This window comes from Adiantum capillus-veneris, chromosome 5, assembly GCF_014529385.1.
Source record: "Adiantum capillus-veneris isolate H3 chromosome 5, ASM1452938v2, whole genome shotgun sequence".
In the NCBI taxonomy this organism is placed as follows: domain Eukaryota; kingdom Viridiplantae; phylum Streptophyta; class Polypodiopsida; order Polypodiales; family Pteridaceae; genus Adiantum; species Adiantum capillus-veneris.
Genome location: NC_140935.1, coordinates 114,103,767 through 114,124,830, shown reverse-complemented (window position 1 = coordinate 114,124,830; position 21,064 = coordinate 114,103,767). Strand labels below are relative to the sequence as shown.

Here is a 21,064-nt window from a genome sequence, read left to right as displayed (position 1 = left end):
ATGGAACAATGATTTGATGGGAACTCTTAAACAAATTATGTTACTCCCAATAGTGACTTATTTAAAGGTGTGGTATGCTTCAATAGGTGTTGGGTGATTTCCTTTTGCATTGAGGTGTTGGGTGGTGGAATCGAGCATGCCTTTATTATTTTCTTCAATATTGCTTGCACTTGCATCAATTTGTCACTGGGTGTTTCTCATATTTGCTCAAAAATTGGATTCGCTCGGTTTTCTTTACTCGTTGATTGAAAACCCTCCAAGAGAGGAGTAATTAGCCAATGTAACTCAAAGCTATCTTCATACATGTATGTGTTGAATATTCTAGGAATAAAACCTTCCTCTTTGTGATTGATCTCTTAAACCATTCAGGTTATGCAACGTAAGTTGAGTGGTTGATAGTTTTTATAGTTAGGTTAGTTGCTGCACAAGCCTAGAGGTATTTCACTCTAGACATCTTCCTGTATTAGAGCTTAAAAAAGACATTGCATGCATCTTTTAACAGAGCTTGGTTTATGTATGTGTCTCTATTGACTCTCTCTCTCCCCCCTTGCTTGTGATCACCTTCATCTCCACCATTTTCATCTTCCTCTCCCTTCACCAATAGAAGGGGGCTTTATTGTGTGTGGAAGACTTGGTTTCATAGCTTTTGATTTCGAGAAGTGACTTTTAAAGGAATAGTTTGGTTTTAATGTGAAAGCATTGGGTACAAACAATTGTAATTCAATGCTGAAGTAATGCTTGTTCACACCAAAGGTATAAGTCTCGTGATAATCTCTAAAGAGAGAAAAGCTACATTGAAGGACAAGCACCACGAGTTCATGTTGCTGAATGAATGCATACAATATGTAATTTTGAAGCTTGCTTTTAACTCATTACCTATGTTTAAAGATATATCCAAAATGCACTTATTAATCCTCCATATGCCCTTCAGGATGTCTTTCAACCATTTGTTTCATGCAACAATTTACACTGCCATCTAATGAACATGGCTTACCCAAATATTTTAAGCTTTATTTTATGTCATTAGCTATAGTTCAAGATAGATCCAAAATGCACTTAAAATCCTCCATATACCCTTCAACTTTCTTATTCAAACCTTCACGATTTCTCTCAACCATTTGTTTCATGCAGAAAGTTTACACCACCATCTAATGAACATTACTAGACATTTATACATCAAAGAACTAATCGCAGATGTTTAAGGAATCTTTGCTACCTCAACTCTTTCCTTGCTATATTTGTGAGAATATGAAGGCTTTCAGGTGATGATAGAGGTAAAGGTATCAAGAGTAGCTAAGATTCTTGGAAGTTGTCAAAAATGGATACAATGCTACATGCAAGCGAAGACCTTGGTTATGGTCGAGTCCAATTGAGGAGATCGTGGCACAAACTGAAGTTTTGATTGTTGACAAGTATGACTCAATGTAGGATTGAACATGGTGATGCACAAATAGATGGTGACCATGCCAAGGCAGTTGTAGGGACATATCATAATAAAAAATGGTGTGTTATTTGTATCTTGAGTATTAAAACATGATGGAATGTTATTATAATGTATGAGGTGGGAAGCCCAAGGTTCCAATTGTCGTGATGAGCCTCCAATGGTCATGGCTCATCAAAAGCTTCTCTCTAGTCGAAGAGAAGAAGCACTCTCTTAAAACTCTCTTGGTATTAAGGAAAAAAATATTTGTTCCCCTTTTAAACATTACTAGTATGGCCGGCCGCCTTCGGCGGCCTCTCTCTCTCTCTTTGTCTTTGTCTCTCCCTCTTTATCGTGCGCAGAGGCGATTTGAACTTTAACCTTTATCTCGGAGTTTTCGACACGTGTAAAAGGCACTCGTTCTGCTGTTATAGAATACATATAGATGAGCAAAGTTGGGCGATGGCAAGGTGACCACACATCATGGAATGCACAAATTTCTTACATACATCACAACATTTTTTACGCAGATGGCAAGATAAGGAGGTCTCATTGCAAGGTGAAAATTCTTGAGATTTGAAGCAAGGAGCTGCACATTGACTGCCCCGCTGTTGGAGGCTTGCATTGTACTGTAAGGTAGTTATGTAAATTATCATTCTCACCTCTAAAGGTATTGGAATGGACATTAGTTTGGGCTTGGACTCTAAGACATGAAAGAGATTTTTTTTTTTGCATTACATAGGGCATCTAGATTGGTTTTGCATCTCGATTGAGGTTAAGATACTTCATACGATTACTTAACATTTTTTCAAATGATGCACAGGGACTTCAAAAGATGCACATAATCAAAAGGTAAAACATTAAAAATTAAAAATAAACTTTAAAAGACTTCATATGCAACGAACTTAAAAGAAATTATTAGCATCCTTCTTTGCTCCACAAAAAACACCTATTGTACAGAGCAAAAAGAAGAGGAGATTGTGACGAAATTGTGTGCAATTTCAAACAACAGCTTCATTGTCTTTTGATCTATCAAGGTCGAAGACAACGGAGAAGAGATATTGTTTCAATTTTCAGCATGGTGCCATCGTCGGGGATCCTTGCAAACTTTGTGAGGTCATGCTCACGCCGCTGATTTGAAGAAGGATGGTATTCCTACAACGGGAATCAAGACAGATAGTTTTTTTTCTAATTTTCTAGATTTGCTTCTGGAGTTGAGCCATAATGACAGGGACGAGCACATGAGCACAATGAACACTCCAATGCAAATATCAATCATTACTCAAAGCTTGAGCCCCAAAACTGAGGTTTTTTTTAACAGCTACATGTCTAGTAGAAAACCATTGTCCATGCAGTCATTGGCCGAAGAGGACAATGCTAGTGACAAGGGTGGAAACAGAATGCATTGGGTAGCTGGAGATGGGGAAATGGAGCTAAAGCTTGAGCTACACATGATAGGGAGGCTGCATTGTGAAGGAGAGCTACTTCCATGGAGTTAGGGTGACCACCGTCATCATTGCGTCCATCACCAGCAAAGAGCTTGGACACAAAAAGAGCATACACCTCAGGCATTTCAAAGAAGAGGGTCAAAGAGTGTGAGCTAAAAGGAGACAAAATGGAGTAACAATATTAGTTATCAATATTTGATCGTGGCCACCCCCTTCGTGTGTCTCCTCCCTTGTGAAACATGTCAAAACTAGTCTGTGCTGATGTGGACTGGTTCCAACATGCATCCTCCCGAATCATGGATTGTGCCTACTACATAAAAGACTTATGGCCTATCATGCCTTACTGAGAGAGCGCACTATTAGTCAAAATGGAGTAACAATATTAGTGATCAATAGTATTCAAGACTTGACTCTGGAGTAATTAGAGATCATGTGATACTCAGCTGCACAGTAATGAGAGACGTGATGTTACTGCTCTCAAGTTATCCTTTGTTGTGCAGCATGGACTGTCGCCACTCTCCTTGTTGTGTCTCTACCCTTGTGAAACATGTCAGGACCAGTCTGCGCCGGCGCGGACTAGTAACAACATGCATCCTCCGAATGCTAATCGTGGGTTGCGCCTATCATGTATAGGTTCTCTCTCTCTCTCTCTCTCTCTCTCTCTCTCCCCCGTGATCCTTGCGGACTAGTAACAACATGCATCCTCCGAATGCTAATCGTGGGTTGCGCCTATCATGTATAGGCGCTCTCTCTCTCTCTCTCTCTCCCGTGATCCTTGCAAGGGACAGTCGCTTGGCGCCAGCAACTGTAGACCTTTTTCAACATTGCACGACATGTACTGATTGCTATAAGAGTTACAAAATGCAGACAATATAAGAGTCACATCATTAAGCTGCACTTCATCCACTTCACTCTCTAGTTGGCTTTTGAGAGCCCCAAAACTGTTGAGCCTACACACATGAGAGAGAGAGAGAGAGAGAGAGAGAGAGAGAGAGAAGCTGTTCGATTTGTGCACGCATTGACTCCATAGAGATGACCAATGAGCAAGCGCTCTAATCCTGTGTATTTGTGTGCGTACACACAAGCGGGCGCAGTAATTTGATGCAAGTACATGCCTGAGGCTTCATGCAACGCAAGTCGATGCATGATGAGCTCCTGCATATTTTGAAAAAACCTTCAAATTAAAGTCACTTCAAAGAGATGCTATGGTCGAGGCAGGGCTATAAAAATACATTATCCCTAGCCAATGAAAATAAGGGCAAACTTGAAATTCTCCCCATTTTTAGGTCAAGATATGAAGCTTTTGCCGATATTTACACTAAATCTCGTGCAAATTTCTTGGCTATTTTGAAGGCAAGCTCAAAATCTAACCCAATATGTTACAATTTCAACGGGTTGAAATACACTAGACCATGGTTATTTACTAACACTGGGTCGAGGAACTTGAGAGAGAGAGAGAGAGAGAGAGAGAGAGAGAGAGAGAGAGGAAGTGAATTTTGATGTTGTATGAAGACTTTTAAGAGAGCTTAAAGATATATAAGAGAGACAACGAGAGAGACATTGTTCTAATGCAGAGGTTCAATACCTAATTAGCTCATCAATGTCCTTTTTTTCTTTTTATAAAATCGGCTTTAACTGGCTATATGAACCACATATGGCCTTGGTGAAACTAGTCCAAACCAATCCGCGCCAGCACGGACCGATTCTAGCACAAGGCGGTGCCACGATCAGAGACGACGGATCCTAGTGGTGTTGCGATGGGATCAAGCACCGTTGCGGCAATTTTTTGCTTTTTTTTATATTATAAAATAAGCTTCTCGGTTAAACCTGATCACATTTGTATGAAAAGAAAAACCCTCGAGCATGTTGGAGAAGCTAGACAAACAACCGAAACAAGGCAAGATGCTACTTTGGAGCTTGTGCCTTTTCATGTAGCTTGAACTTTGGATCCTTGCATAGAATCTTAGATAGATCTAGCAAGCTCCTCATTGACTTTGTTGCTCATCATGACATTTGGAATCTTGGGCTTCCGACTTCTTACGATATAATAACTTCCATCATGTTTTAATACTCAAGATACAAATAGCACACCATTTTTTATTATGATATGTCCCTACAAATGCCTTGGCATGGTGACCATCTATTTGCCCATCACCATGTTCAATCCTACACTGAGTCATACTTGTCAACAATCAAGACTTCAATTTGTGCCATGACCTCAATTGCACTCGACCATAACCACCATCTTTGCTTGCATGTAGCATTGCATCCATTTTTGGCAACTTCCAAGAATCTTAGCTGCTCTTGATACCTTTACCTCTATCATCACCTGAAAGCCTTCATGTTGTCATTATCATAAATCTAACGAGGAAAGAGTTGAGATAGCAAAGATTCCTTAAACATCTATGATTAGTTCCTTGATGTAGAAACCCCTATTATTTGGGTAAGCTATGTTCATTAGATGGTGGTGTAAACTTGTTGCATGAAACCAATGGTTGAGAGACATCCTAAAGGTTTGAATAAGAAAGTTGAAGGGTATAAGGAAGATTTTAAGTGCATTTTGGATCCCTCTGGAAATATAGCTAATGATATAAAATAAAGCATAAAATATTTGGGTAAGCCATGTTCATTATACGATGGTGTAAATTGCTGCATGAAACAAATGGTTGAAAGACATCCTGAAGGGCATATGGAGGATTAATAAGTGCATTTTGGATATATCTTTAAACATAGGTAATGAGTTAAAGCAAGCTTCAAAATTACATATTGTATGCATTCATTCAACAACATGAACTCGTGGTGCTTGTCCTTCAATGTAGCTTTTCTCTCGATTATCATGAGACTTATACCTTTGGTGTGAACAAGCATTACTTCAGCATTGAATTACAATTGTTTGCACCCAATGCTTTCACATTAAAACCAAACTATTCCTTTAAAAGTCACTTCTCGAAATCAAAAGCTATGAAACCAAGCCTTCCACACACAATAAAGCCCCCTTCTTTTGGTGAAGGGAGAGGAAGATGAAAATGGTGGAGATGAAGGTGATCACAAGCAAGGGGGGAGAGAGAGTCAATAGACACATACATAAACCACGATCTGTTAAAAAATGCATGCAATGTCTTTTTTAAGCTCTAATACAGGAAGATGTCTAGAGTGAAATACCTCTAGGCTTGTGCAACAACTAACCTAACTATACAAACTATCAACCACTCAACTTACGTTGCATAACCTGAATGGTTTAAGAGATCAATCACAAAGAGGAAGGTTTTATTCCTGACATCTTCAACACATACATGTATGAAGATAGCTTTGAGTTACATTGGCTAATTACTCCTCTTGTGAGGTGTATACTCACTACAACTACTCTTAGCATACCACAATGACAAATGAGAGTGACAATTATAAAAGATAGGAAACATTCAAAATAAACTCAAGTCAAAAAGAGCACCAAATCTAACTTAAGCTCACCGTGGAAGAGCTGTCAGGGTGCCACCTCTTGCTGGTAAAAGATCAATTTATAGGTGGCAGGCACATCATTTCTTGAGCGCGCGCGCGTGCACACACATGTAAAAATTGAGAGCTCTCACTAGGGGCTATGAACAGTATATATGCAAATAGGACTAATTTGCTCAAAGCCAAGTAGCCTCAGTCAACCAACATCGGCATCTGTAGTAAAAAAGCTTGGATTTCTCAAGAGTATATATGCAAATAGGACTAGTTTGCTCAAAGCCAAGTAGCCTCAGGCAACCAACATCGGCATCTGTAGTAAAAAAGCTTGGATTCCCTTGAGAAAACTGCTTCGGCAAGGTAATTTGAGTGAGCATTCAAGAAGCATAATCTCCCAGCAGTAAGAATCCTGGCTATGGAGCCTCGGAATCCACTCAACTTATATACTCATAAACTTTGACTTTAAAGAGAACTCAAGCCCTCAAAAATCTGCTATAAACTGGCCCAAAGCATATTATTAGCAAATGCATTCTCAAAGAATTGATCCGAAACTACATCAGAATTACCAAATATGGTTGCGACTGTGTGTGTGGGAAGGAGATGCCCATCTAGCTGAAGAATTTATACTTGGTAGCTGACACATAAATGTCGCGAAATCCTCCAATGGAGGAAACTGCCATGAGTAACACTCCAAGAATAATGCTTATCTGCCATACACCATAACACCAATTACTTTTCATGCTTAACATAAGACCGATAATGTCAGCTTCTCTCCTCCAAATGAATAGCTCTCATAACGCTGAGTAATAGTAGTAGTGGGATCTTACCACCATTACAAAATGTCACAAAACAAATGGAGCAGAGACAAGTGCATTGAATATATATGTGTATACATATATATACATCCATATATATAGATATATATGTATGTATGTATGTATGCATATGTGTGAGAGAGAATGTATATATGTATATATATATGCAGATATAGATATGCATATACATATACAGATATGTCTATGTATATATATCTATATATTACCTATATATGTGTGTATATATAAATACACACACTTGGAAGTAAAAAGAAAAGCAGACCTACCCAATTGGCAATCCATGAAAAACTGAAAGGCTTCGGCTTGTAAACTGCCAGCCACATGATACAAGGAAGCTGCAATAGACATGAAAATACAAGAATAAGAGAGTAGCCCAGAACAGCTTTCAAGGCTTCCATGTGAGCGTAGTTGCCGCCTTTTATGCACACACTTGTGTACTTACAAAGTAGGTTGTAGGAGCAAAAGCAAATCCTCCAAAAAATCCCAGCAGGGCACCAAAGAACGGGATACTCACAGCGACGAAACAAGTAAAAGCTGCAACCCAATAACAAGCACACAATGCTAAATAAGCAGACCTTATCAATAACAAAAGCTCCAAAGCCATCTCTACCATGAAGAAGAAACTGCTCAAAGCTCATGTTACCCATTTAACCATCACATCGACAATTAAAGCATGATGCCCTTACCAACATACAGAGAGCGCACAATGAGGCGAAGAATGATGCCAGGAGGTAAGTGAAATGTTTTTACAAGTAGTGTTTCCATCATGTCAAACACTGGCATTGCATAGATCTGCAATTTTCAAGTCATTTCAGAAGCATACCTGCAATTGATTGCAAAAGTCTCTGCAAGTTTCAACAGGAAAAAAAGAAACTACTTTTCCTTATGGTGTTCATAAATGATATCCGTTAAACTATCCACCAAGCAGGTCACCCAGATATGACCTCAAGTAAATATGCACCATCTCTTGAAATTGTTCCTACGACGTTAAAAACCTATCTTCCCTCGTGTATGTGTGTGTGTGGGTGTGTCTGTGAATAAGAAGAGGAAATTGGAATAACCTCTCTATCAAACAAGAGTGGTAGATTGGTTATCCCAATTCCTCGGTCTTGAGTTCAACACTTGTCGAATAGATCTTTGATGTCTCTTGCAATTGTTCCTACAACATTTAAAATCTCTTTCCGTGTGTGTGTGTGTGTGTGTGTGTGTGTGTGTGTGTGTGAGAGAGAGAGAGAGAGAGAGAGAGAGAGAGAGAGAGAGAGAGAGAGAGAGAGGAGGAAATTGGAATAACCTTTCTATCACCCAAGTGTGGTAGATTGGTTATCCCAAATTCCAATTCCCACTTGACTAAGTCTAAGGGGAAGTATAAACAAACAACCCATGTTTTGTAATCAGTAGTTGGATTCCTAAGCAACTATAGGAGACCTTAAATAGCAGACATGAGGTCTGCTATGGTTTATCCAGCAGGAAACATGCACAATAAGTAAATATTGTTCACATATATGCAGCATATCGTTAGTCTCCATCATGCAGCATCCCTTATGAGTGATTTGATGTATGGTTTCCAAATGCAAAATGTCAATTCGTTGGAAAATTACTAATTTTTGAACTGAAAACTCCGAAAAGAATGTACACCTTTGAGAAAGACAACCAGGGGTTGATGTATTACCTGATAGCTTCCAATCACATGCACTATGACCATCATATTTGCCGCAGCTATAAGCCATGCCGGGTTCTCTAATGTTGTGAGAATATTGTCTGCAACATTGTTCCCAAATGCCCAATACCCAATAAGTGCCACAGGAAAATAGCAGAATGCAACCACTGCATATGCAACCACGACTCCTCGCCACATGGCAATTTTTGAGGGTTTGCCTGGAGAAGAAGGTATTGTAGCCTGAATCTCAAGAACCACATTGTGCCCTGCATATGCAAATGCGATTTGTCCCAATGCATTGAAGATACCGAAGACTTCATTTGCTGTTGTGGTCGAGGGATAATCATAGGACGCATCGTGGCTCCCTTTTGCAGCAGAAGCTGTCCATGCAATGGTCGAGTAGCTGAAAAACAAAGTTGGAAGATTGTTAGGTTATCAGATTAAGTTCAGGAAGAAAGGGTCAGTGTGAGAGTAAGGGGAGACCGGCACGCCTCTAACCTCCCAACCATGCAAAGTGGCCCCCTAGCATGCACACCGTCCACTTGGCCGGGCCTTGCAGTGGGGCCTCTATCCATGTGGCCATACTTACGGCCTGCCCTTGTCTCATGACCCTTGTCATGACAGTCCGTTTGCAAAAATGTGAAGTGAGCTTCAGTCTTTACCACAAACAGGACATCAAAAGAAGCTAGGAAGTTATTTACTAACGTCAACATGCCAAGCCAGTATATTGCAAGAGGCTTGAACCTTAATGACATGACAGCCGCTGCTAATGACACGCCTGCAATCGAGTTGAAGTTTGGCAGCTGAGCAAGAACAAAGTGTACTGAAGCAAAGATCATGATCCAAAAGGTTTGTTTGATTGGCTTGCAAGAAGAACACACAAGGTCATGAAATGTCATCAAGGATTTCCCCCCTGTGACCATGTAAACTATGCACACACCAACTTCCACTATCAACTGCTGTGGCACTACTATCCAAAGGCCGAGCTTTTCGCCAAAAGCATACTGCCCTAGCTCATGGTACCGGTCGAACCGCTTTCCGGGAACCATTTCATGCATTTCAACCATCTGCCAGAGGGTGTATAAGGTGATCACCCATGACAAAAAAAGCACAACCACACCTGGGCCCCTGCACAAAGAAGGAGGTTGAATCATTGACATGTTCAGAAAGAAGCTGATTAAATATTTCTAAAATGTAATGTACTAAAATTTGTATTCGACTCCATTTTATGACACATGATGAAAACCTTTGTGCCTGAGATGTACAAGCATCCAAGTTGTCGAGCCTTACGTGCCCAACGATGTTAAGAGGTGCAAGTACAAGAAGTAAAGTGCCGTGCCTTAGTTTAACAATATGCATCATCCATTAGATGGACTCACAACTGACATAATCAACATTGTAACGCGTGTACAAGAATTTTATTCGTGCTTTCAAGACCAAATTAACCTTTCATGCGTTGCATGCACAACAGAACTGCTATAACAAACAATCATTAGCAACTAACACTTTCAATCCCATACATATAACCACTAATAAATCATGAGCTAATTTCAAAACTCAAAAGTCCCAAGACATCAAGCCACAAAATGAGGAGTACAAACATAGCACATTAACATCTAAGGTTCCTCATTTGGTGATTAGATACTTCCCTCATGTGTCATGAAAATTTGAATTACAAGCAGAATATATATGCACAAACATGAGAGCGAGACAGAGAGCCATAGCACAATTTCGCGAGCAAGTCATAAGAGTTTGTTCCTTTCCTCACTTACCAACCCAAAAAAATCATGGCACTTGGTAAGCTCAAAACACCAGCACCAACCATGGCAGTGACATTGTGGAAGGCTGAATACCACCATTTGGCCTCACGAGAACCAGTGACAGGCAACCAATCGTCGATCGACTTGCCCGGTTTTGTCAGTTGTGAAACCTCGAAACTCTCCGGTTTTAATGGCTGCCCATGCAGAAAGAGAGTTTTACATGCTATGGATAATGTAAAGAAAACGTATATACTGGTAGAATTAAACAATGCTTTGTTCTAAAGCAAAAACGATATCCACAGGCCCACATAAACATAGTAATTGGAATAATATGGTTGTTAACCGCAATGTATACATTGACAATATAACAGGTAATCCATGTCTCTACACGGTCTTATTATCTAACATGTCAAGCTCGTCATGTCCTTGTCCTATCAGGGAAAAAATGGTGTGTGTGTGTGTGTGTGTGTGAGAGAGAGAGAGAGAGAGAGAGAGAGAGAGAGAGAGGACCGCTTGCATCCACGTTACCAAGCGTTAAGGGTGCATGCAGAAACAAACAAGAAACAGTTTTCAGATTTGCGTTTTGCATTGTTTGTGCGTGTGAGCGCGTAGGAGTATGCTCTCTCTCTCTCTCTCTCTCTCTCTCTGTGTGTGTGTGTGTGTGTGTTGTGGATACAATTTCGATGGAACAAACGACTGCGTTACCGTCTTGTCTGCATTGTTTCCATTTTGAGCTTTGAGACTTGGAGAAGAGGGGGTAACCATATTGGGACCTGGAGGAAGGAGAATTGGACGGGGAGCAATGGGGAGGGCTCAAGGCTGCCTGCAATGCATGTGCGTACAAAAGCCGGCGATTATTCATAGGCTACGTTTCCGGAATGGAAATTAAAAGTAAAAGAATGGAGGACTGCTAATTTCTGCGAGTCCGTGTTGAAAAGAGTCAGTAAACGCAGAGAGAGAGAGAGAGAGTAGCATTCAGGAAATGCCCGCGTGAAAGTGTGTGCGCCACTGCGCGCGCGTTTGTGTTTGTGAGAGAGAGCGGGAACTTAGACGCCCCAAAAAGAAAGAGCGAATGTGAGAGAGAGAGAGAGAGAGAGAGTATTTAGATCGAGTATTTAGAGCCGAGTCGCACTCGGGGTTAGCAGCACTAACGAAAAATATCCAATTTGAGGCGTATCCATGTCACGCTGCAGGAAAATCGAAGCGCTTCAGAAGCGTTGTTAGCACCTTGCATTTTACGGAGGTGCAGATCTCCCCGGGTTTTGAGGGGTTCATAAACCAATCAAATCGTCCGAAACTTTCTCCTAGAAAATCTCCCCCTTTTCTGTTCGTGCAGGTGCGACCTACCTCACACTCCCCCCACTGTTCTGTGGTACGACTCGACTCTTAACCACATCGGAGATAAGAGTTGGGCCCCACCGTGGGCTAGTGGGCTTGCCAAGGGGAGTATTAACTCTACCCCCACTATTCCACGGGCACATCTTTGAAGATGAAAACTTCTTTTTGAAGACCTGTCGATGACTGGCTAGGTTTCATCAATACAATTTTAAAACTTTAAAAAATTATATGCCAACTTTTAAACATGACTAGACGTTGGTGGCCAAACTGCAGCTCTATCACTCCATCACCTGCAACAACGAGCATAAAGTTGCACCTCTACCACTCTCTCGCATGTGTGCTAAAGTTACAGCTCTGCCACTCTCTCACTTGCAGCAAACCTGACAGTACAACCCAATAGTTCCTGCACAGGGAATGCTCTTCCAAAGACAACTTCTAAACACAACCAATCGCTAGCAGGGCCAAACTACATCTCTATGACTCCATCACCTACAACTCTACGTACAACGAGCCTAAAGTTGCACCTCTACCACTCTCTCACATGTGCACTAAAGTTGCAGCTCTGCCAATCTCTCACTTGTAGCAAACCTGACGCTACAACTCAATCATTCCTGTACAGGGAATGCTCTTCCAAGCTACACTATTTCTCATATAGCTTCACCTTCACAAAACCACGAGCCTAATCAACTACCCCACCTTCGGCAAAGGAAGACACCCACTTATAAATTCTTCACACAAAGACAAATTATCAGAAGAGTACTCCAAGATATTTGAAAACATAAGATGAACTTGGCAATACTTTGGTCATCAACCATCCTAGTTTGCTGCCTGCTCAAAAGCACAACAATTCTTGATGAGCTCTCTGTCGCAATGTCGCGACTAGGAGGCAACTGATTTTGCAGGTTTCGGCATCTCCTGGTATGTGCAAGTATAGGTTTCAGGATACCAAAAATACATATGCTTGACAATTTTTGTTGTGATTCGAAGCACAAGATCATTTCATTGCTCTTTCTATACAGATTGAATGCTGCTTCGAATCTCCCAAGAGTTTGCTTTAAATAAGCTGCTATGAGCATTGGGACAAAACATTGCACAGACGTCCCACCATTAGAGAATTCATTGGCGACACCAAATAGGAGACAACACCAACTCAAACGTAACCCTTAATGTCCCTATCAATGTTGCATCTACGTTCTTTTGAACACAGAAAATAACAACAAGAGTCAATTGCATGCATCGATAAATATTAACTTCTCATGGCATTCACTTGCCTGCATGCAATGCCTTTCTTTGCTCACTCACTCACAGAATCACACACACACACATACACAAAGATCACACATACACACACTCACACACTCACATACTAACTCACACACACACACATACACAAAGATCAACACATGAGAAGTTGTTGAGCCTTACCAACATGCATGTATTTGCGCTCCATAAGCAACAATCAATTTGAAAAGCACATTTATGACTTTCTTGACTTTGAACGCCCTACAACGACCTGTATGCAAGAGTAGGGGACTTGAACCCCCTTCCCACTCGTTTTGTACGATGGTGGATATGCTCTCTTCGGGGAAAGGTTAGTCATGTAACTAGTCCACTTTGCAATGAATATAGTAGGCCGACTACCCCCTTCTCCCCCCCCCCCGCCCCACCCCTGCTGTAAACAAAACCATGAAGAGCATCAATTGGCACAATAAAGTTTGATTGAAGTAGAGGACTTGATCCCAAATGCTATATAAATCCGATTTTGAATGCCTCGTTCCACATGCTATATAAATCTGGTTTTGAATGCGTCGTTACATATCAAAATTTTGAAAACAAAATTATGGCCCTGCTAAATGCAATGGTACACTGTGTCCCATCCGTGTAGGGGGATTGCAAAGGCATTTGAAATGATTTGTCTATTTCCTAAAAACAAAAAAATAGATGTGAGTAACTTACACATCTCTTATTTCTTGCAACTAAAAACACACAATATTGGCATCTCTTCAGACTATCGACGCAGAAAGCGTGATGCTTTTTGGAGTTCCCCGCAGCGTTAATACATGTGTCGATATGCGCGTCGATAATATCAACTGTGACATCGTTGCACATAATTAGGAAAAGTTTAAAGTCGATTTTGTGCCTCGTAAGAAATGCCATGTCAACATAGAGAGAGATACTAGAAAGTCCCTATTTTCATTTTCCAGATTTATTTTCCAAATATCCTAAAACCACCCATATTGCATGATACGTTCAATAAAAAACTCAAAAGGTGTTCAGGAAATGACAACCTACGACGGCTCCGAATTGAATGTCGAATATCTCAATCTTCTGCTTTTCTCAAAACTAAGACCTGCCACTAATCGTCCTGCATTGAATGTCTTTTCTCCACCGCTTTCAAGTTTCCCTCTTTCGCGATCTCGCCTACTTTGGTCTCTCCTTGTCTTGCCAATCGTTTTGATGCTGCCACCCATCGTCTCCACATAGAAGTTCTGCCAGGAGTTGAAGGGACGTGTATCATCTGCATATAGAGCTCCCACGAGAATATGAGCCCTTCAACAAGATAAACAAGCAACACACCATTTCTAAAGCTTCAAAGGAGAATTTTAAGACACAAGGCAAGAAAAGTGTCGACCTTTGGATCGACGGTAGAATGTATCCTAAGCATCCCATCACAAAGTCAACTCCACCTTTCAAGGACATAACTTCATTGGTGAACTATGTGGAAGATGGCCATAACGGTTTGTACGGCTATACTAGGGACTTGGCTGCACGGATCATATTTTGCAGGTTGAGAGAAACATTGCATACAAAGAAAATATGCACTTGAACAAAACTATAGAGCACTGTGTTAGGTTTTTTTCAAAACTAAGACCTGCCACTAATTGTCCTGCATCGGATGTCTTTTCTCCACTGCTTTCAAGTTTCCCTCTTTCACGCTCTCGCCTACTTTGGTCTCTCCTCGGCCTGCCAATCATTTTGATGTTGCCATCATCTCCACATAGAAGTTCTGCCAGTCGGAGGGACGTGTATCATCTGCATATAGAGCTCCACGAGAATATGAGCCCTTCGGCAAGAAAAACAAGCAACACACCATTTTTGAAGCTTCAACGGAGAATTTTAAGACACAAGGCAAGAAAAGTGTGGACCTTTGGATCGATGGTAGAATGTATCCTAAGCATCCCATCACAAAGTCAACTCCACCTTTCAAGGACATAACTTCATTGGTGAACTATGTGGGATATGGCCATAACGGTTTGTACGGCTATACTAGGCACTTGGTTGCATGGATGATATTTTGCAGGTTGAGAGAAACATTGCATACAAAGAAAATATGCGCTTGAACAAAACTATGGAGCACTGTGTTAGGTAAAGGCGGTGTGCCTCACCGTGCTTTGCATGTGTCTATCGGCTAGTGTCCGGTCACCCACATTTATTTCCTTATTCTTTATACATACAAAGACTAAGGAGCTCTCACTCATTCTCACATTGTGCTCATACAGTGAGATTTGGGAGCTCCACCCAAATCCTGTGTACTCTCTCTCTCTCTCTCTCTCTCTCTCTCTCTCTCTCTCTCTCTCTCTCTCTCTCTCTCCCCCCCTGCACACACACCGTATTCGCGCACTGACAATTGGTATCAGAGCTTTGGCGATGCGTGCGACGGCTTCCCGACGAAGCGACGGAGCTCGGCTATGGTGGCTTGAGCTCGGTGGAGGTGGATACGCCTCGACGGTGTCAGATCTTAGCTTAGGCATGTATATTCAGCTTGTGTAGAGCTTGTGTAGCAAGCCATTGTTGAATATTGTAGAAAAAGAGCAGGAACAAGAAGTGTTGCAGCTCGTTTTTGGCTCTCGAAACAGTATTTTTTGCATATTTTCATCACACGAAGTCGGATGGATATGATCCAGGAGTCTAGGGTGGGGTTTTGGCACTTTCCAGATGCGAGAGTGATGCCCATTTTTTAAAATTCTTCTCTGAATTATAGCAGGTGCAACAGCAACAAGTTTATGCTACGTTTTTGGGCCGAAAACGGAGGTTTTTGGCATATCTCTCACACCCGGACTCGGATACATGTGATCTAGGAGTATACCCTGAGGTTTTGGCACATTCCAAACGCGCTGGTCATACCAAAATTTTGAAATTTTGAGCGCTGAATTTTCAGCAGCAGCTTTTCAACAATCTCGACATATCGAGGTTTTGCAGTTTGATTCCTACAGAGTAGAGAGTGATGCGGTTTGCATCTTTGGCTATGTATGGCACATTGTGGTGCTATTTGAGAGAGAATTCACTTTGTTTTTGTGTATGCAAGTGATACTTTGGGATGTGACTTTCAGATCGTTACACATCCGGATGCAGTTTCATGCGCATTATTTGACTATGTGGGACATTTCAGAGAGCTTTTTTAGCACGGTTTTGGGCAGTTTCATGCTATGTATACATTATGCGGACACAGTTTGAGCTAGCCATAGCTCGCAGGTAGTAGGTTTACAGGTTTGCACTGTTTTTTGGACAGGTACACGTCCATAGAGCTACTCGGTCAGGAGTGAGCAAGTTTGCCAGGCTTTTGGCATTGCATGTAGACCATTTGTGGTTTTTGCTACTGAGACAGTGTCTATTGTCATGCGTATTTTGTGAGATTTTTTTAAAGTTTTTGCTCAGTTTTCGGGGAAAAATCTGCCAGATTTTTCCCAGGATTTCTCGCCATGGTGTATGCGTATTCGCAGTTTTCTCTCTGATGGTTTAGTGGTTGAGTTGACTCCCACTCTGGCAGTTATCTGCAATTTTTTGGCTTGCGGTTTGCGTTGAGTTTTGAATCATTTTGCAAAGGAAATTTTGTTCGTTTTTCCTCGTCTTCTCGCCATAAAAATTTGCAGTGTTATGCCATCTGTACAGTGGTCGATATATTCCCACTTTTGACAGTGGTCGAGTGTTTACTCTCACTTTTGACAGGTTTTGCCAATTTGGATACGGTTTGGTGTTCTTGTATCCACTCTCACAGGAGTAAGGAGTTGTGTATGCTATGGTTTTCTGGCACATTGTTCATTCATTGACACATTGTGACATCATTTTTTCACTCACATATTGGGAGCGCCACCCACATCCTGTGTACTCTCTCTCTCTCTCTCTCTCTCTCTCTCTCTCTCTCTCTCTCTCTCTCTCTCTCTCTCTCTCTCTCTCTCTGTGTGTGTGCACACGCACCGCATTCGCGCACTCACACATTGTGCTCAAAAACTCAAAGGCAAGAACAACATCATCTTGAAGCTAACGTCGTAGAAGCTTAGGAAATTGCATTGGGTCCATGTCAAAGAGAAAGAAGACTATGGGGCATGGAACATTTGAAGGTTGTCTCTAGGGGAATTAAGAAAAGAGTATGGGCCATCAGGTAAGTTTATCTTACACCATAGGCTCTTTGTCATGTATCTTACTCCTTACTTGCTTGCCGAGATCATTGCTTCATCCCGAGCAGGATGTCGAGCGCAACACACACAATTCATGTGCTCCATGCAGTCTCCTAAGATCTTCAATCTATTTTGGATGAAGCTGGTATTTCAAATAAAAGAAATTTTGCAATTTTCAAGTATGTAATGTGCAATGTTCTCACACTATAAGGGGACTCAACTTATTGAACTCTATCCTTTTCAGGTCCATGGAAAAACAAGGTAAGAAGTTTCAAAAGACAAGATGGCAGGTCAACGAGGAGATGTTGCAAACGTTGGAGATCCCTTTCCACATTCAATTGACATATAGATTGCCATCAGCGGAGGAAGTGGTTTATGACAAGTACAACAATATTTGTTATGATTTTATCACTCTGCAAACATACATTATACAACTATTTGAAGTTACTTCCCAAGAATGCAATGGTGTTATTAAGTTTGTGATTAAACTAGATGAGTGTGAGCTTGAGAAGGAGACTAAGGTTGAGGGAGTCACAATAATTAACACTAATGAATAGAGCACTGGATGAAAGCATTGCAACCGATGATCCTAGACACTTTAGCGTGCAATCTGAAAATAATATAGTGCTTCTCCCCACATTCAAGGTGTCTTGACATAATGATTAGCTTGGATAGCTCACTTTTGCATGTGAAGTTGAGCTCATTAAATATCTCGATTGCAGGTGCCTACATAGAACTTGAATATAATGAATTAGGTTTTTAATCAAACAAGCATCCTTGAAGTAATAAGTGAGCAGAGAAATGGTAAGAAACTTGATTTACCGCATGGGATCCTACACAGTGGAGTGGTATATGGTTGGAGATCTGAAGACCTTAAATTGTATGTACAATGCCTGCAAAGGAGCAACAAGCAAAAGCCCTTGCCTGTATTGCATGGGAGGAGTCCATAGCCTTGATAGACGATGTGAGTGGGATGAAAACACACACAACGCCTCTATAAAGACCCGACACACACTCTTGGAATGATACACACACACACACACACACACACACACACACACACTATGGGGCACCACTCGGCTTACACAACACACCTGGCCGAGACAGGGAACACACCTATGGAATGGGAGGAGAGAGACTATCCACTTGCCCACTCCACACAGACACACACACACACACACACACACACACACACACACACACACACACACACACACACACATCCAAAAAACTCAGCTCAAAAGAGGAGAAATTCTTATAATTAGATACAAATGAGCTTGGGCCAACACCAATGGGGCAAACAGCTCACACAATGTGGGTAAAATATGCCAGATACAATCACAAATTGGAGAAGAAGCTTCATTCATAGGAGAAACTTACACAGCCAAAACAGTAGAAAAACAATGAGGAATTTGGCAAAATGGACAGCGCCATCGCGTCCGGAACGGCCCAAAACCCCAGTCTACAATGTCAAAGTGCTCAAATCCGACCTCGGATGAGCAGTTTACGGCCAAAACAGGCTCCAAAATGGGCAAAAACACAGTTGCAGCTGTTCCTCCTCTCTTCTCCACGTTTTTTCTGGTTTTCTCTCTGTTTTTTCAGTTCCCACACTTAGCTTTATTAGTTGGGCACCCTTGGCCTTTTAGATGACCTCAAACGGACCCCGAACATGCCAAAAACTGACCTCGCAATGCATAGTTGTCACCTTTTTGCATCATCCGCACACCTGGCACTCATTTCTTTTCAATAATGCGTCTCGCAACCACGTGAAGAGGCCCCAAAAAGTGGTCCTAATGATGACCTTTCTGCATAACTCTCACAAGAAAACACCCACGTTGTGTTCGTATTCATCCACGTGCAAATATTGACCCCGTTCGGCCTCTTGACGCCACTAGATGCCATCTGACGCACCTGCTTACCTCATGTCCTCGGCCTGCAGATAGCTTCCTTGAGAAGTTTTACGCGCTACCAACTCCTCCTTATTGTAGAAAAAACACAGTGGTATTGGTAATAGTGAAAATCGATGCACTATGTACACCCTGTCCTACCTATACACATGTGGGCCCCATGTAACCACCTGGCTCTGAAAAATGGGCAATTCTTTATTTGATGCACCATGCATGGGTATGTACATATGCACAATCCCTTGCTCCAAAAAACTCCTGACAACGGTATTGGAGGAGAGCATCCGACATGCACCTACACGATCCTAACTTTCGGTCGGTGTTGGACATCCCACTAGCTAGGATTCACATATGCACGATGCATGCACTTTGCAAGATCATTGAGAAACTCATGTTTCTCTACATTTGTTTTGCTTGGACTACTCGGCCTGCACCTGCAAAGCACAAGGCTATCTTGGCTGTGGAGACAATTTTCTCAAACATGGGCCAGCATGGAGGGCATATAAAGATAGAGCAAGATGAGAAGAGGTCTATTTTCAGCAAGAGGTCTATTTTCAGCCACACCCACCATGGAGGTGGTGTAAACAAAGCCAATAGCGAGGAAATACATCAATGGACCTATCGCAAACTTATGAACATGTCACACCGCAAGGAACAAGTCAGAGACAGTCAGATTGGCCATACAGTGAGATTGGCAAGCAAACGATGAAGGAAGGAAATATTGGAGGCATTGTCTATTGCAACACGACATGCTGAGTGGCGGCTACAAAAAGAACGCATGGAGAAGATTTTGACAACTCCGTCACAAGATGTCTAAGAGTTCTTAAAGATATTCAGTCCCTACAAGAACTCTTTGTATCATCTCCAGTCTCTATTTCAGCATGGGGGGTTTCTTTTGTAGCAGCCAAGACTAGCCAATAGAGTGTGCTTGTCATAATCCAATAAGTAGCTAGGGTCCGTGATTCCATAGGCTAGACCATATGCTCCTTGTGTAAAAAAATAGCGACTCTACAAGCCATACATGCTTGGGCCTTGACTGAACATCATTAATGCTGCTTGCTTCTCCAAAAGCATAATCTTGTTTGTATTCCATCTGATGAGGGTGCCTCCTAGATATCTTGATAGGGTCTTCAAGGTCATTAGAGGTAGCTCAACATTATCATTGAAGAAGGAGGAATGGAAAACCAGAAAACTTGGATAGCTCAAATTATTCAAATACTGGCTGAGGGAGGAATTCTTTCCTAAGTATCCCATGCCTCGCCTGCGAGGACGAGGAAGGAAGTTATCGTCATAAAAAACCAGGTGCGAGCAATCAATAACAAGGATTATTACATATAAAAAAAGGTCTTAATCCATACACAATTGCAAAAGAAAAGAAAACTTCACCTTCTAATTTGCATTTTCCTCAAGTAGTGCCTCATTCCATAAGTTAACGACATTGTCCGCTTTGCTGGGTACCTTGAATGTTGAGGAAAATGAGGACGTCAATGAATTGATTTTTCCCATGTTTGTTATTCCCAGTTTTTTCTGCGCTGCCTTGAAATCCTCTTCCATTGGATTTGTTGCCTCACACCTCGCTACATCATTGCAGATCATTGTTAGTACAATTTGCTGGATCTACAAACTCACCTTCTGACACGTCGGCATCTATCACAGAGTACTTGTCGTGCTCAGGGTCTATGATGGAATCATCCTCTTCTAGATTTTGTACCACTATGGCGAGGCAATAGTCCTCTTGCAAGTCAAAAAGCTGCATGATATCATTGAGCATTGCATAGTGCAAATCACCAATTGGGATGGTAGGAAGGACACTTGTAGGCAAAGCGCCTTCTAAAAGCTATACACCCTCCAAAACCTG

At 41.5% G+C, this 21,064-nt stretch overlaps 1 protein-coding gene across 4 annotated transcripts; it reads right to left on the bottom strand.

The window, feature by feature from the left end:
* Positions 1–6,311: 6,311 nt before the first annotated feature.
* LOC147457944 (lysine histidine transporter 1-like) lies at positions 6,312–11,583 on the bottom strand. Of its 4 annotated transcripts, none has more exons than XM_086512708.1 (9): positions 11,274–11,583; positions 10,581–10,762; positions 9,514–9,936; positions 8,821–9,211; positions 7,838–7,943; positions 7,594–7,685; positions 7,418–7,486; positions 6,882–7,022; positions 6,312–6,804 (listed from the first exon to the last, which is right to left on the bottom strand). In XM_086512708.1, the coding sequence occupies exons 1-8, from the start codon at positions 11,331–11,333 to the stop codon at positions 6,924–6,926; spliced, it is 1,422 nt and encodes a 473-aa protein (XP_086368834.1). In that variant the 5' UTR covers positions 11,334–11,583; the 3' UTR covers positions 6,312–6,804; positions 6,882–6,923. The 4 variants fall into 4 exon arrangements, with proteins under 4 accessions (XP_086368834.1, XP_086368835.1, XP_086368833.1 ...); XM_086512709.1 differs by having other exon boundaries at positions 6,312–6,814; positions 9,553–9,936; positions 11,274–11,582; XM_086512707.1 differs by having other exon boundaries at positions 6,312–6,814; positions 11,274–11,579.
* Positions 11,584–21,064: the final 9,481 nt, after the last annotated feature.

Bases quoted from the DNA above. Each gene is read 5' to 3' on its own strand.
- LOC147457944 (XM_086512708.1), bottom strand. From the start codon at position 11,333: ATGGTTACCCCCTCTTCTCCAAGTCTCAAAGCTCAAAATGGAAACAAT. The intron at 9,937-10,580 runs GTAAGTGAGGAA...TTCTTTGTGCAG, and splicing joins GCCATGATTTTTTTGGGTTG to GGGCCCAGGTGTGGTTGTGC. The intron at 7,487-7,593 runs GTAAGTACACAA...TGTCTATTGCAG, and splicing joins TTGCTCCTACAACCTACTTT to CTTCCTTGTATCATGTGGCT.